Genomic DNA, 14915 nt, shown 5'->3' with positions numbered 1-14915 from the left:
GACTCATTTTGACTCGAGTCTACTTTATTCATAACTTAATTATAATAAAAAAAATGGTACCACTTGAGTTTGACTTTGAAACCACTTTTGTTACAAACTTACAACTTACAAATCTAAATGTCTTATAATGAGATCAACCTTGAAATTACTTTTGTTACAAGCTTACATCTTAAAGACAAATCTAAGTATTTTATAATGAGATGAAAAGAAAGAAAGAAATGGAAAAAGTTTCAGTCCCCAGTCATGGGTAGTTTCATGGACAAAATACTAGTAATAGGCAGGCAACATCTTTGTCATGCAGTTAGATTGACAAACAAATACCAATCAAACCTTCATAAGGTGGTGTATTGCAAGGTAGTTAAAGAGAGTACTAACAAAATTTCTGAAAGTATTTTCTAGAACCAATTCAACAAATGCCTCCTCCCAAGTCTTTTCTTTTTCTTGAGACCTTAACCAAACAAATTCATTATTTCCAAAGCTACTTTGCCTGTTGTTTCACAGATGAGGAAGCATTTCATCACTACTTCTAATACAGCTGACCACAATGGAGTGGGCTGTTTCAGTAAACTCAAGATGTTTCTTCCAGGGGAATACAATAATCCAGGGGATTATTGAATCAGGTATTACCAAACTATTCCCTGAACCATGCTGTAATGCAGAACAATTAACACAAGAACTTCCCACAATAGGACAGAAGAGTCTGAAGATGCAAAACTTTGGTCCTATTGTTGTTTCTTTCCATTACATATGTGTGTACTATGATGCACCAGTGTCTGGCCCTGCCGGTTTTGAGTTAAGAAGTGGCTGGAGAGCCTTGACGACAATCGTCATATTTGGCCGAAAGTCTGCTTCATATTGAACGCAAAGTGCTGCAACTGCTGCCATCTGAAAAAATACAGCAACTGGTATGATTAGGGATGAATGGTTAGTACAGTTGAAATGATTCTGTTTTGACTCAATTTGTTGTTTTTCCCTTTTTGATTTGGTGTGGGAGAGAAACACGGGCAATGTATCAATGGTCAGAGCAACACATTTCACAACAAAGCAGCTTCATGCCTTGGGAGTTAGGCTTTTCGGTCTAAATCTATGACAAGAACAATGAATAGAACAAGGAGCAATAACATTGAGTATGTTTTCATGTGAAAATAAAATACAGGTTTTGATAGTAAATTTATGTATGTGGACATGCTCAGAAGATTGAAGATGACAGTCATCAACTAATTGAGAGCAAGTTATTTCAAATGAAATTTAGCAGAAGGGAATCAACAGCTCTGATGTTAAGTGATCATTGTAAAATCAGAGAGATGAGTGAGAAAACCTTGGCAATTGCTTTTGGTGGATAATCGTTGTTTAACTTTGGATCCACACACTGCTTCACTTTGTCCTCACTCAATCTTGGAGTTGCCTGTGGAGTTTAGGATTTCAAACTTTAGAGGCACAGAAGACCAGTACAGACGCCCCCCAAAGAAAAGCCTCAGAAAAGAAGAAATACCCAAGTAACAAGACTTTGTTGTCCCTTCGGCATTGTATGGTCCACTGGCTTCCTCCCTGTTAAGAGTTCAAGAAGAACAACCCCAAAACTGTAGACATCGCTTTTCTGAGTTATCTGCCCTGTCATGGCATACCTTCGGCAAAAAGCAAGATGAGTTAGTTCAGCTATATCATAATTCCATTCAGGAATTTGAGAAAACTAACAAAGAATGAAATCACTGAAGGCAAATATTCAACAAGTGAGTGCATCCATCACCATCACCTGCAGTGAAAAATACAGATTTCCATCCAATTTAATCATACCTCAGTAATATAGTGTCCTTTTGCTTCCTCTAGCTGGAGATTTGAATTATGTAAATAGTTTTACTAGATTTTCCTTGTTCTGATAAATGTCTTACAGAGGAAGCTTCATCTGTCTTGGAAATTAAAAACATTTTTTTGCTTTTGGTTTTTACCTTGCAAAGGACACAAGATTTTTTGTCTTAAGATGATAAATAAAAGAAAAAAGTAAAGCTATTTGAATGCCAAAAAACCAGGTAGGGTTAATGCAAATAAAACAGACGTTTGAACACCGTGATGCAGAACTTAACAGAAATCATTTGCCATTTTTGTCCGAGATGGAGAGAAGCAAATTCAAGCCTGGCATTGCTAATATCTGAGGCGAGTCTCACAATTGTAACAAGCCACCATTTACTTAATTTCAATTGAAACAACATGACCCTGCAAGGTTCTTTCACAAAATTGAGGTATTGAGCTAAATCAAGATCGAATTCCCCAAGTTGCAGAACTGAAAGCCATATGTTCGATTGACCCCAACACGGGACGAAGATATCTTACTCTGGGGCATGATAGCCAAATGTCCCCAAGACCCTTGTGGAATGCAGTCGAGCTGCTGTGTCAGAAGACTGATTCGTCAAGTTGAAATCAGCTATTTTCGACAAAAAATCATCAAACAACAGGACGTTGCTTGATCTGACATCGCGATGAACAATAGGAGGTTGAACTTTTTCATGTAGATACTCTAGTCCTTTAGCTGCACCAAAAGCAATTTTAACTCTCTGATTCCAGGTGAGAGCTGGACCTGGTTCAGCCCCCTGTACACCTTTCCTTCCTGCACGAGAAAATAACTACCAGTGAATTGGATATTGAAAAAACTACAAATTGTCCGTAGCAATAACTAGGCATACCATGTAATACATCATGCAAAGAGCCCATCGTCGCATATTGATACACCAAGATTCGATTATTTGCCTCCAGGCAGTAGCCCAATAACTCCACAAAATGCTCATGCTTAAGCCTTGACACTACTGATAACTGCACAATCCACAACATATGTAGTCATGAATGACTAATTGGACAACTTTGGTAAAGAATAGCACTAGAGAAGACTTACCTGAACTTCAAATTCATTGTCTGGCTCAGGTGAAGAACCAGTGTCAAGCTTCTTGATTGCTGCCTGCTGGCCACTGGCTAGTTTTGCTAAGAAAACCCGCCCATATGAACCTTCCCCTATCAAAGCTTTTGATCCAAAGTTACTGGTCAACCTGTTTAACTCATTAAGTGACAAAGCTGGTGTCTCAATATGTAAAACCTTCGGAGGACCACTTCGTACAGCAGCATGACTCCTTGGCTCTCCTCTTCCACTTCCTAACCACAAAAATGGTAACACGGCATCACAAGCATGAATAAGCTTTGCAATTGTGCTAAAGCCAATTTTAAGACTTCTGATACAGAAGGAATTTCTGTCAAATGACATATTTTGCGACATGGGCATTAAGTGAATGGGATTACGTTCTTGCAACATTTCACAGAACATCCGAAGTTCTTATTAGCCAACAGTTACAAATCATTGTAACAGCAAGAAAGCTGAACAATATACAAGAAAGAGTATGAAAAAGTCACTGTATTAAGCAAAAATGAAGAGGATTTCGCTGAGGAATTACCGGCACCATAAGTATTCCCCCCTTTAGGTGGGTCTGTGTATTGGTTCACAGGCACTCCGTAGTCTTCTTCTTCCCCACCTCCGCAGCAGAACATAGTTCAATTGTCAGGCGGAGCAATCTCGACAACTAGCTGGATTCAATAAATCACATATAAGAGAAGCCCTGAATGGATTTGTAGCCAACCGAAATCCTGACGGTTCCAACAATACACAAGCAATAAATTACAAGGAAGATGTGGAAAGAAAATCAAATAAAACTCAAGGCAATAGCTACCTCTCATGCATTAAAGAATAAATCACTTCAGCTGAACAGAAAGCGGAGAAAAGCTGAAAAAGGAAATTTAACGGAATCCAAAAGATGTTTGAGGTCAAACTTGTTGTTTCCACAAAACCCAGATATCCTAAAACATTGAAGTACAGTACCTTTACGAAATTCATTAATAAACCTTCCCTTTCCACAGGCAATATAAAAGATCAATCAGATGAAATCCATAATATTCAGAGAAAAGAATAATAATTGTGTTATTCTGCTTAAGATGCCACTTAAGATGGAATGCTTTCCCATTGGACCGGAAAATAAGAGAAAATTGAAGAGATCAAACGTACCAAAGCGGCGCAATCGAGATTGATCCAGGAAAGGGAATCAGAGAATGTCTGCGAGAGAGAAACTGGGGAAAGACGGGCAGAGAAAGAAATTGAAGAGATTTCTGTGCTTCTCTCTCTCTCCCTCTCTCTCTGATCTCTCTCTATCTCTGAAAATGGCTTCTTTCTCTCTCCCTCTCTCTCTCTCTCTCTGCTTCGCGGGAAAGTCGGTTGCGAGAGCTGTAACGGCTTTCAACCAGACGTGCGCGTCTTCATATTGCACGTCCCACGCTCTATTCCGCCCATTAAAATTAGTCAGTAAATCGAGAGAATAGAAGAAGAAGCACAATAACTTGAGGTTTCGCTCCAAATATAAGTCGTATCCGAATAACATAAGTCCTCTCATTTGACATTTTTAAGGATACCTATATAAGAGAATTTATTTATAACTTTAAATGGTTAGGATGGGTTTTAAACTAATTTTTAAGTTGTTTATTTATTAGTCATAATTAGTAAAATATAAAAGTAATATTATATTAAATTAGAAATGACAATAGACTAAACTTTTTAATTTGAATTCATCTCCGTTCATATTAAATAGTCGTATTTGTGTCTATTTAATTTAAATAAAAAGTATGTATTTATTTTTTTACTTTAAAATTTTAATTAAAATTTATCGTTATTAAAATTGGTGTTATTGTTGAATATTGATTTATTATTTTAGTTCAATTAAATTTTAATTACCAAACCTACATAATAAGAGTGAGTGAATGTGAAGCTAGCGAGTAGCTAGCAACTAACCGATTAAACAAGTTACTTAGATCTAATCTTATATGAATAATGCACTAATACTATGCTAAACAAAATAAGGTTATTAAGGAAAAGTCTCGATTGAAGCAGGGTTTAACAATTGATATATATATTGATAATAGATTTACAAAACATGATAGCTAGGAGAGTAAATGGGATTAAATACCCCAATAGTTTTAGCCATAAATGATAGATACTAGGCATTATGCGTATCAACTCATGTAGTACTATAACTAACATGTTAAGCATCCTACTTGGAGAGTACATTCGTAAGAATGAAACTCAAAGGAATTGACGAGTGCTTGCAAAAGAGGTGGAGCATGTGATTTACTTCGATGCAAAGCGAAGATGGGGGATGAGTTGAAGTTCTATTCAAATTAGAGGAAAACAGGAAGCAAGCAGTAGTTGTAAATACTACTCATATTCATAGTGGTGTTGAAATCTCTCTCCTTACACCAATTCAATTCAGACAAACTAATTACAGTGGCAATGCCAATACATTTGCAGACACGGAACATAACAGTCTTTGTAATAATATAACATCTTATGCTTCATCAAACCATGGATTGCCTCTACTTCTTGTCTAAGAATTTTCAGTTCCCTGTATGAATATGATGCTGTCAAGTGAGCTCTGGCAAGAGACCCCCCAAGCCGAATCGCAGCAGCTAGCAGAAAACAGAAGCATCATCAGCATGCCGGCGGCGTTTCTTCCTCGTCTACCCAAGGGAGCTTGGAAAATTTTTGCAGTCGACAATCACTGTTCTTTCCAGATACGGCCTCTGACCCTCAGCTTCAGCTCTTGTCGATCCCCGCCAGAGAAGAATAGGGCCAAGTTCCTAGGGATGATGAGCCCATCTTGGCTGTCACGAACTTTTCGACGGCTGTCACGAATGCTCCTGGGAACTCCGTGCCAGATTACCTTGCAGCCAATACCGATTTCCAAAGTGTAGCTAAATTGTTTGGCCTCATAGTCCTCACCCATGAATCTTAGGAAGGCCATGTACACCGGCGCCATGCCAAGTTGGAATGCTTCGAAGTGGAAGCAGAACTGTCTTCCGAAACAGTTGAACACCTGCATGGGTAAAAGACAAAACCTTAACGCGGCATCAGAGTTTTTTTTAGCAAGAGCATCTAACTTGATAACTCCATTCGAGCAACTAGCTTTCTTAATTACACGGGCATTCGAGTTTGGTAACAAGTGCACAGAGGGATGATTCTGTGAACCTATAAAGCTTAACAGCAACAAGACGGACAGTGAAACAAGTAAAAGAGCCCAGGTTCAACATGCTACACATAGTTGTCTACTAAACACAAAAGCTTGGGCAATTGAACATTCATCTAGAAGAATCAGCAATACGAAAATGAGGAGAACTTGGATCAGAAGCACAAATATTTCAAAATTCAAGTTTACATATTGTTGTTTTTTGTTTCCCAAAGAGGCCCAAGGCTATGACGAAATATTCGGGTTTATCTTCATAGGTTTCGGCCTGGGATTGAAGTATTGTCCAAAAAATACCACCCATTGGCAGCCCGTTAAAAGTCGGGCCATAAGCCCTTAATTAGGCCTTTTGGTGGAGAAATGGGCTGAGCCCATTTGCTCAAGGCCTAAGGAAGCCCAAGCCGAGCCCGAGCCCAAGCCAAATGGCCCTTTGCAACCGTGCCCTAGTACCACCATATAAAAGGCATCTTTTCTGCCTTCTTTGTCCTCATTCGGCGGCCTCTCTCTCTCTCTCTTGTTCTCTTTGCTCTCCCGATCCTTTCCTTCGATGGCTGAGATCCGTAAGCTGGTCCTTTCCTTCTTCGGTCAGATCTCATCTTCTTGGAGTGATCTTCCTTTCCTTTGGGAAGCCAATGGTCGGTCGGTGAGTAGCCTCTATTTACTTGGCGCGACAGATCCGTTTGAGGTAAGTTCTCGGATACTGTTCTTCGTCTCATATCTCTGTGATCGTTCTTGTTCCTTGGTGGATCTTGTGGTGAACGTTACCTGTGTGGTTTTGAGAGAAGATTGGTGTACTGGCCGAGAGGGTTTAGGGTTCCGATTTGGGGGTCTTGTGTGGCTTGTCCCTTGTGAGCTTCCGTGAGGCTTGGTGTCCCTATTTTGGTGTTACCTGGGTGGTATAATCTGGACTGACCCAGATCTGAGCCTTGACAAGTTATTTACAAGGAGTTTCTCTTGTTCTATCATGTTCTTGGCTGATTTGTTCGATAACTATTTGGTTTGATTATATATTGCTCTAACCTCTTTTTCTGTTTTGAACATTTATCTTCCGCAACACATATGAAGCATCTAATAGACTTCTTTTTTCCATATATCTTCTTGAGTACCATGTGATTGCACATCGCTTTATTCAGGCCTGGGCCTATCCGACAAAACAGAGTTCTATTGCTTATAAAAGGGGTCACATCCAATAAACTCATAGAGAGAAATTAAATGGTTTCAGCCTGTGTTGTCTTCAAATAACTTGTGTGATTAACTTCTACTTATGCAATTTATTGAAAAATTTTTTTTTGCTTCAGCAGAAGAGATTTGAGCATGTGTAATCATTTCTTGAAACTATAATATATTTGTTTTTGTGATGGTTAGCACATATAATAAATAAACAAATAAATCCCATTTAGAAAAAGAAATTACCAATTTACAAGGATTAAAAATATAAGGCAAATAAATAACTTCTTTCCAGATATAATCAACTTACAGTTAGCATCCATGTTGCATTTTCCACTTCGTGCGGATTTGATTTAATAAATCGATGGGTGAAGGTACACCCATCCTGCATGTCAACCTTGTGATCGTCCTTAAGATGCCCCACAAGGGTTGGGATGTCACCGATGACATTGCACTCAGATCCATCATATGGACAATTATAGGGGCGGAATCGGCAGTTCTGCTCATGCTTGAGCTTGCTGTAGTAAGGAAATATATCGTGACAGCCAAGACTTTGGTATCTGCAAGGGAGTTCCAATGATTCCGCTCCTTTCTCCAAAGCCAAACACCTTATGTTTCCAAGCTCAAGGCGGCAAGTTGGGCAACAATTATGCACTCTAATTTTGCAGTTAGAGCATAAGGTGTGGCCATTTGGACACTAGACAGAACATTGAAGTTGAACAAGTTAGAATTCAAAAATCAAAATCTCTAGAATAAAATGCGGAAAACAAAAAAAAAAGGAACCAGAAAAGAAGCAACTCTTGCCTGTTTAAAAAAATCAATGTTTGGCTAGTAAGAAAGCAAGAATGTAAAAGGGAAAACAGAAGTAGTAATGCTTCACTAGGGCAAAAGAACATCAAAGTGCTACTTACAATTTAATTAATTCAAAGCTTGAACTTTGGAGCACAAGTCAATCAAGTTCGTTTACTTTCAATTAGATTCTTGAACTTTGGGGAAAAGATAATCAAATTCTTCTATCAATTTAATGAAATTAGTTTTAATTTTGTAATTTAACATAGCTTAGGACGTGACATTTTAATGATGTCAACAACTAATGTGTAAATACAAACTAAAATTTTAACCATGTCAGGCATCTCACATGCTATGAAAAAAAAAAAAAGAAAAAAGAGAGAAGGAAAGAAGCCCATAATAACACAACCAAGGCTTATCCATCCCCACTAGGTGTGGTTGGCAACAGAGATTGTAGATCACTAATCATTTATCCCATAAAACTTACCATTTTGAACAATATCTAACAATTGATTGCCTTTTAACCAAGAAAAGAACACACCAAATAAGTAAAACAATAGTGAAAAAAATGCTGTGTGACTTTTTTTAAATAAAAGAAAACTTTTGGGTAATGTCGCGTACATCACTCCATATAGGGGATATGTTAGTTGATGGTATTAAATTCCAATGCTATAAGATTTGTTAAATTGCAACAAACTGGGTCAACATTGTATTAGATTAGATGTTCTTAAAATGTTAAAGAACTGAACTGATTGCATAGAGTATAAAGAAATCGAATTGATTTTCACCTCAAAGTTCAAAGTGCTGAATCAATTAACTTGGAAGTTGGAGGACTTGATGCACTTCTACCTTAGGCTTGTTTGGAACCAATTTCAATAGAATCAGAATTCTAATTCCATCATATGATTCCAATAGAATCAGAATTCTATTTGCTCAAAACAGAGCGAAAAAATTAGAATTAAATTCCAATTCTTATATTTGGAACCAGGATGGAAATGGAATTATGTAGTTTAACCATATTACATAAAAAAGGTTAATATACAATGTTAAACAATTGATCAATTCTTAAATGTTTTCTACAAAATAATAACACTGAATTACACATTCCTGTTTTTTTGAAATAAGCTCAATTATATTAATGGAAGGGTAGAAGATGTACATAAGAGACCCGGAACAAGAGAGTTCCAAACAAAACAAAACTCCCCCCCCCCCCAACACAAGCCGTTAGGGGAGAACAACAACCCAAAACTGGCATATAGGCCTTCAAGCCCAGAAGAGAGAGAAGAACCTAGCGGCCAAAGGCAGAGGCTGACATGATAACTCGATCCAAAGAGTAAGGGAAAGATGGCCCTCACCCAAGCAACTAACCTAGCAAGTACCAAGTTAAAGATGTCAACTGCACCTGACCCTGGGTTTTTGAAAATTAGCCTATTCCGCTCCAGCCACATTGATCATAGCGCTGAATACAAGAGAGACTTCCAAACCTTCCTTTGACCTTTACCCTTAGCAAACAAATCCCACTGATCAAAAAGGCCCCCAACTGTACTATGACAGACCCACACATAGCCCCACCAACGAAAGATTTGCTGCCACAAACACAAAACAGCCCTCACAATGGACAAAGAGGTGATCCACAGTCTCCGGAGTAGAGCCACAGAAGGCACAAAGCAGATCATCCCCCTGCAAAATTCCTTTCCTACCCAGATTATCCTTCGTGTTAATTTTACCCCAAATGACCAGCCACACAAACAGCTCTACTTTTGGAGGAGCTAGGCTGCTCCAAACACGAGCTGCCACAGAATTAATGTGAGGAGTATTGGAACCAAACATTAGGGAGCAAAGTCTCTCATTAAAAGAGTGCGACGAGAAGGAACCAGTTGCTTCAAGCGACCAAAAAACCATATCCATCCTCCCTCTTACCAAATGAGCTTGGGAGATAAGACTTAACAGCTCAGCCCGGGTAGCCTCTTCTCTGTCAAGCAGCGGCCTTCTCCAGTTAAGGCTCCAAAACCATTCGTTATTCACCCAAAACCCCAAATCTGCCACTCTCTTCCCTTTATCCAGGGACACCAAATACAACTGGGGGAACAAGCCTGCCAGGGAAGAGATACCCACCCAAGAGTCTTCCCAAAACCGAACCAAATCGCCCTTACCAAGCTGGATTTTAACCACTTCCAAGGCCACAGACCGAACCTCATTACAGCTGGAATAAGAGTCAACAATGCCCCTCCACCAAGAACTGAAGCTTCGCTTAACCTCCACATCGTTGATTCCAACAAAGATACCATTGTGCCTAGCCACAATGACACTACACCAAAGCTGATCCCCCCCACTAATCATCCTCCAAAGCCATTTAAAGAGCAAGGTTTTGTTTTTGATCAACAATGACCCCACCCCTAGCCCTCCCAGCTTCTTAGGCAACTCGACCAATTCCCATCTAGCAAGAGCCATTTTTGCCACACCCTCATTCCCAGGCCATAGGAACCTACTCTGCAGCTTAGCAATCTGCTTCGCCACCCCAATAGGAATTCTGAAAAGCGACATGAAGTAAATAGGCAAATGGTTCAAAACCGATTTTATCAGAGCTAACCGGCCAGCCATAGATAGAATCCCAGCTTTCCATGAAGCCAGCCGACTCTTAATCCTGTCCACAACTGTCTTCCAAGCCACAGCCCTCTTAGGATTAATTCCCAGCTGGAAACCCAGGTATGGGATTGGGAAAGGAGCAGGTTTACACCTCAAAAGAGTAGCAGCCTCCATCAACCAGCCTTGGCCAACATTAACTGCAGAGAGGTTGGATTTTTTAAAACTAATATGCAGGCCAGACATGAGCTCAAAGCATCTAAGAATCTGCTTGAGGGCACGCATACATCCAAGCTCAGCTGGGCAGAAAATCAATGCGTTATCTGCAAACTAGAGAAGGGGGATTTGCATAGGAGGAGACCCCACCGGGATACACGTAAACAAATCCAGATCCACGGCCTGAAAGAACAACCTGTTAAGACCCTCAGCTGCCAATAAGAACAGGAGTGAAGACAGCGAATCCCCTTGGCGAAGACCACGCTCCATATCAAACTCTCCTGCTATAGATCCATTCACTAACACCGATATCTGCTGCTTTAATACACTGTTTCTTATCCATCCTATCCATTTAGACCCAAACCCCATAGCTTCCATAACCCTTGTGAGGTACCCCCAATCCACACTGTCAAAAGCCTTACAAAAATCCAGCTTAAGGAAAGCAGCCTTATGCTTATCCTTTTTCGCCGCTTCCACCAACTCACTAGCAATAAGCACTCCATCTAAAAGATCTGACGGCCCTTAATAAAGGCACTTTGGCAGTCACCAATCAGGGAATGAATTACCGAACCTAGCCTGATAGCAAGCAGCTTGGATATAACCTTCTGAACACAACCCACCATACTGATAGGCTAGAAATCACCTAAGCTTTGAGGGGTGTCAGACTGTGGGACTAACGTAAGCAACGAGCGTTGGGGCTTCCTTGGAATTAGGCCAAAGCCATAGAAGTATTGGACCAATCTCATAAAGTCGAGAGCCAAAACATGCCAAAATTTCTTGATGAAGTTAAAGTTGAATCCATCAGATCCAGGCGCCTTACTCCCATCACATTGCCAAACCACCCTCTTAACCTCCTCGCATGAGAAAGGGGATTCTAACGATGAAGCCACCTCAGCTGACAGCCTCCTAAAGCCCAATCTGGAGACTCCTGGACGTTTTAAGCCCAAGTCCTTAAACTAACCTGCCAAGCCATCCACGATGGCCTCCTTAATCAACCTCGAGTCCGATACCATGGCCCCCCTAATTTTGAGAGCCCCAATATAATTTCGCCTCCGCCTAACCGAGGCTGACAAGTGAAAGAATTTAGTGTTCTTATCCCCTTCGCGAAGTCATGTGATTCTGGACTGCTGACGTCAGTAAGATTCATTGAGCCTAGAGGACCTCCAAAGCTCAGCTTGTAAAAACCGCCTCCTACTTTTTAGGCTTGTATTGGAAGGGTCTAATTCTAGCTCCAGGTCAACCTTATCAATGTCAATCTCAATCGCTTCTATTTGCTTCGGAAGATTACCCCCTGAGGACTTATTCCAATGCTTTAGAGCACAACGCAGAGCCTCCAACTTATTCACAAAACAACAAGAGCCCACAAACTTAGAAGCCCAAGAGGACCACCAGGCCTCCACCATCTTCCCAAACCCTGGGACCATAAGCCAATAGTCAAAGAATCTAAAAGGCCTAGGACCCCAATTCACTGAACCAGCCTCAAAAACCAACGGGCAATGATTAGACAAGCCCCTCGGCAGCCCCCATAGCCTATAATCTGGGAAAGCCAACAGCCACTCCGAAGATATGAAACATCTATCAATTTTGCTAGCACTGATATTGTTTGCCCAAGGAAACAGCCTCCCCTCCAGAGAAACTTCTATTAGAGCAGCACCATCAACAAAGCCAATAAAATCACTCATACCCCTTACCGAGACCAACCCACTTAACCTCTCTTCTCTTCTAAGCACTTCATTAAAATCCCCAATAATACACAAGGGCAAGCTATAGTTCTACAAAAACCCCATAATTTGGGACCAAACAACTCCCCGAGCCCCAATATCCGTGGGAGCATAGACAACCACCAACATGCATCTAACCCCCAAGCACCTCCAAGAACATTCAACTGCAACCCATGCCCCGAACTTCCACTGCTGATGAACTTCTATCCTATCTTTATTCCAAATAACCAAGATACCCCCCGACAAGTTCACTACCTCAGCAAGACACCACCCAAAATCCGAGAAACCGGACATCTTCTTCACCTCCCCCTCCGAGACTGAAACCAACTTGCACTCCAAAATCGCAACGAACTCAATGCCCCTCCTTCGAACAAGCCTAAGGACTGACCGTTTTTTCAAGTCCGCCCTCAATCCCCGAATATTCCAAGACAGAATCTTCATTGGACAGCTTCCCTCCCCTTCTCCTGCTCCCAAGCCTCCATATCCTCAGCGTCCCAAGTCACTAGTGCCTGAATCAATTCTTCCTCATTACCATTAGCTTGAAGACCCAAGCCCTTTCCCAAGTTCAGAGTTTCCACCGCATTTGTATAGGGATCCATAGGGACCCCATCATGGGACTGGCTCCTTACTTCCTCAGTCTGATCAAAGCCACCCTGATCGCGAACAGTGGCTCTCCCTTCTGGTTTCTTCTTCTTTTTGGAGTACGTAAACCTGAAGTCGTTCCTTCTCTGAGCCTTCTTGGGAGGAGCATCTGAAACAATCTCCATCTGAGGAGACTGAGATCTCTGTGAAAGCCGATCTAAGGCTGGTGATGGAAGATCCAGCTCCCCTGACCCCCCCACAAGAGGATGGGGATCCGCATCTGCTTCACCATCCCCCACCCCCGCTGCAGGAACTTGACCTCCAATAGCTTGAGCCTCCTCGCCAGAGCCCACCACCTCCCTAGGCATCTGACTATTCAAATTAGCAAGTAATCTTTCCATTACAGCTTTGACTCCAACTAGAGTTTTCACGCGAGCAATTCCCTCCTGGCTGCCCGCCTCACCCACCTCTCCTTGACCCCGAACAGCGTTTTCCAAGGAGCACCCCGCAGCTTCAAATGGAGTGGGTCCACCCTCCACATTACCCACCAACTTCCCGCCACCTGGAATGTCAAGAATTGGAAACTCTACATGGGCATGCAAAGACTTCACTGTGGGGCCTAACAGGTGATGGTTGATTTTGTCCCAAGCTTTCCACATAACCGATTCCTCCTCACAATGCACAATAAATTCCCTGCCATCCATAGATATCGACACCCGATCGTCTCTAATCATTGGATGCCTTGTTACAACCAAGAACTGAGCAACATCCATAAACCTCTTTTCTTTGGAGTCTAAGTGCATTATAATGAAATCCCCCCACAGGGCAGCCAGCGACTTGAGGTTTTCCTCTGTCCAGGCAGCCACTGGAAGACCCCGGCATTTTATCCATGAGAGCCTCTCGTCGGACACACACAGCTTATCACAATCAGAGACTTGATCAAACCAATGCTCAAACCACTTAGAATTCTCCGACAAGCTGGACCTCTTAGCTTCAGGGCTCGGAAATACAATAAGGAAACTCTTCCCCACCATCGGCCTAAGGCCACATGAGATGTCCTAGCATTGATGCCTTCCACTTAGGAAATCAACAAGTACCCTGGGCCAAACGTGCCCAACAGAGCAGGATTGCAACCAGCCCTCCAAACCAACGTTAGTAGACAAGTTTAGGGAAGAGTGCGTGGGAGGCACCTCCCCCAGATGATCACACCGGACTGAAGCACCACCCCTCTGCTTAACCACGTCTACAAAAGATCGGTTAATGGTGTCTGAGTGACGACCTAGAGAGGATGAGCCCCTTCTCACTCCCAAGCCTCTACCCTTTTCGCTACCAACTTGGACATAGTCTGCCCATTTGATGTATAGCCTTCTTCCATCCAGCAGTCTGCCATTTCCAGCCTTAACCGCCCTTTTAGCCTCCGTATCTGACTTATATCGCACAAAACCGAACCTGTGGTCAAGTCCTGGCCTTACTTTACTAGGAATGAACACATCCATAACGCAGACAAAACCTGAGAATAGCTTGTATAGGGATCCCCTCGACGAATTCAAACCAATGTTGTCCACAAACAGTGTTTTCAGTTTGCTCCTCCACTCTACTGATTGCTTAACTGCCCTCCCCATTGGAACTGCTAGGCCGCCAGATGGCAGAAGAGTGAGAAACAAGCACCAGAGAAAACTGTCACGATGAAGATAACTAGCCGACGTACGGGAAACAAACGTACTGGAGGAAATGGCCGACGGATGAGAGGAAGATGGCAAACTGGCCGTGAGAGGGAAGAAGAAGAATGGCCAACAAACGGTGAAGATGACAG

The 14915-nt window shown here is 41.7% G+C and overlaps 2 protein-coding genes across 3 annotated transcripts in view; both read right to left on the bottom strand.

Moving 5' to 3' along the window:
- Positions 1-242: 242 nt before the first annotated feature.
- LOC127789220 (probable protein kinase At2g41970) lies at positions 243-4302 on the bottom strand. Of its 2 annotated transcripts, none has more exons than XM_052318044.1 (8): positions 4040-4302; positions 3435-3624; positions 2885-3138; positions 2679-2805; positions 2329-2602; positions 1493-1625; positions 1319-1405; positions 243-885 (listed from the first exon to the last, which is right to left on the bottom strand). In XM_052318044.1, the coding sequence occupies exons 2-8, from the start codon at positions 3526-3528 to the stop codon at positions 757-759; spliced, it is 1098 nt and encodes a 365-aa protein (XP_052174004.1). In that variant the 5' UTR covers positions 3529-3624; positions 4040-4302; the 3' UTR covers positions 243-756. The 2 variants fall into 2 exon arrangements, with proteins under 2 accessions (XP_052174004.1, XP_052174005.1); XM_052318045.1 differs by having other exon boundaries at positions 3435-3564.
- A 916-nt stretch (positions 4303-5218) lies between these two features.
- Positions 5219-14915, bottom strand: part of LOC127788236 (uncharacterized) — a 65716-nt gene continuing 56019 nt past the window's right edge. Inside the window, exons 9-10 of the mRNA XM_052316348.1 lie at positions 7522-7908; positions 5219-5897 (exon numbers count right to left, since the gene is read on the bottom strand). Coding sequence (XP_052172308.1) covers positions 5580-5897; positions 7522-7908 — 705 coding nt within the window. The 3' untranslated portion in view covers positions 5219-5579. The remainder of the gene's footprint in view (positions 5898-7521; positions 7909-14915) is intronic.

Source organism: Diospyros lotus, chromosome 13, assembly GCF_014633365.1.
Source record: "Diospyros lotus cultivar Yz01 chromosome 13, ASM1463336v1, whole genome shotgun sequence".
Taxonomy (NCBI): domain Eukaryota; kingdom Viridiplantae; phylum Streptophyta; class Magnoliopsida; order Ericales; family Ebenaceae; genus Diospyros; species Diospyros lotus.
Note: the sequence above shows the minus strand (reverse complement) of the source record. Positions and strands in the feature narration are given on the sequence as shown.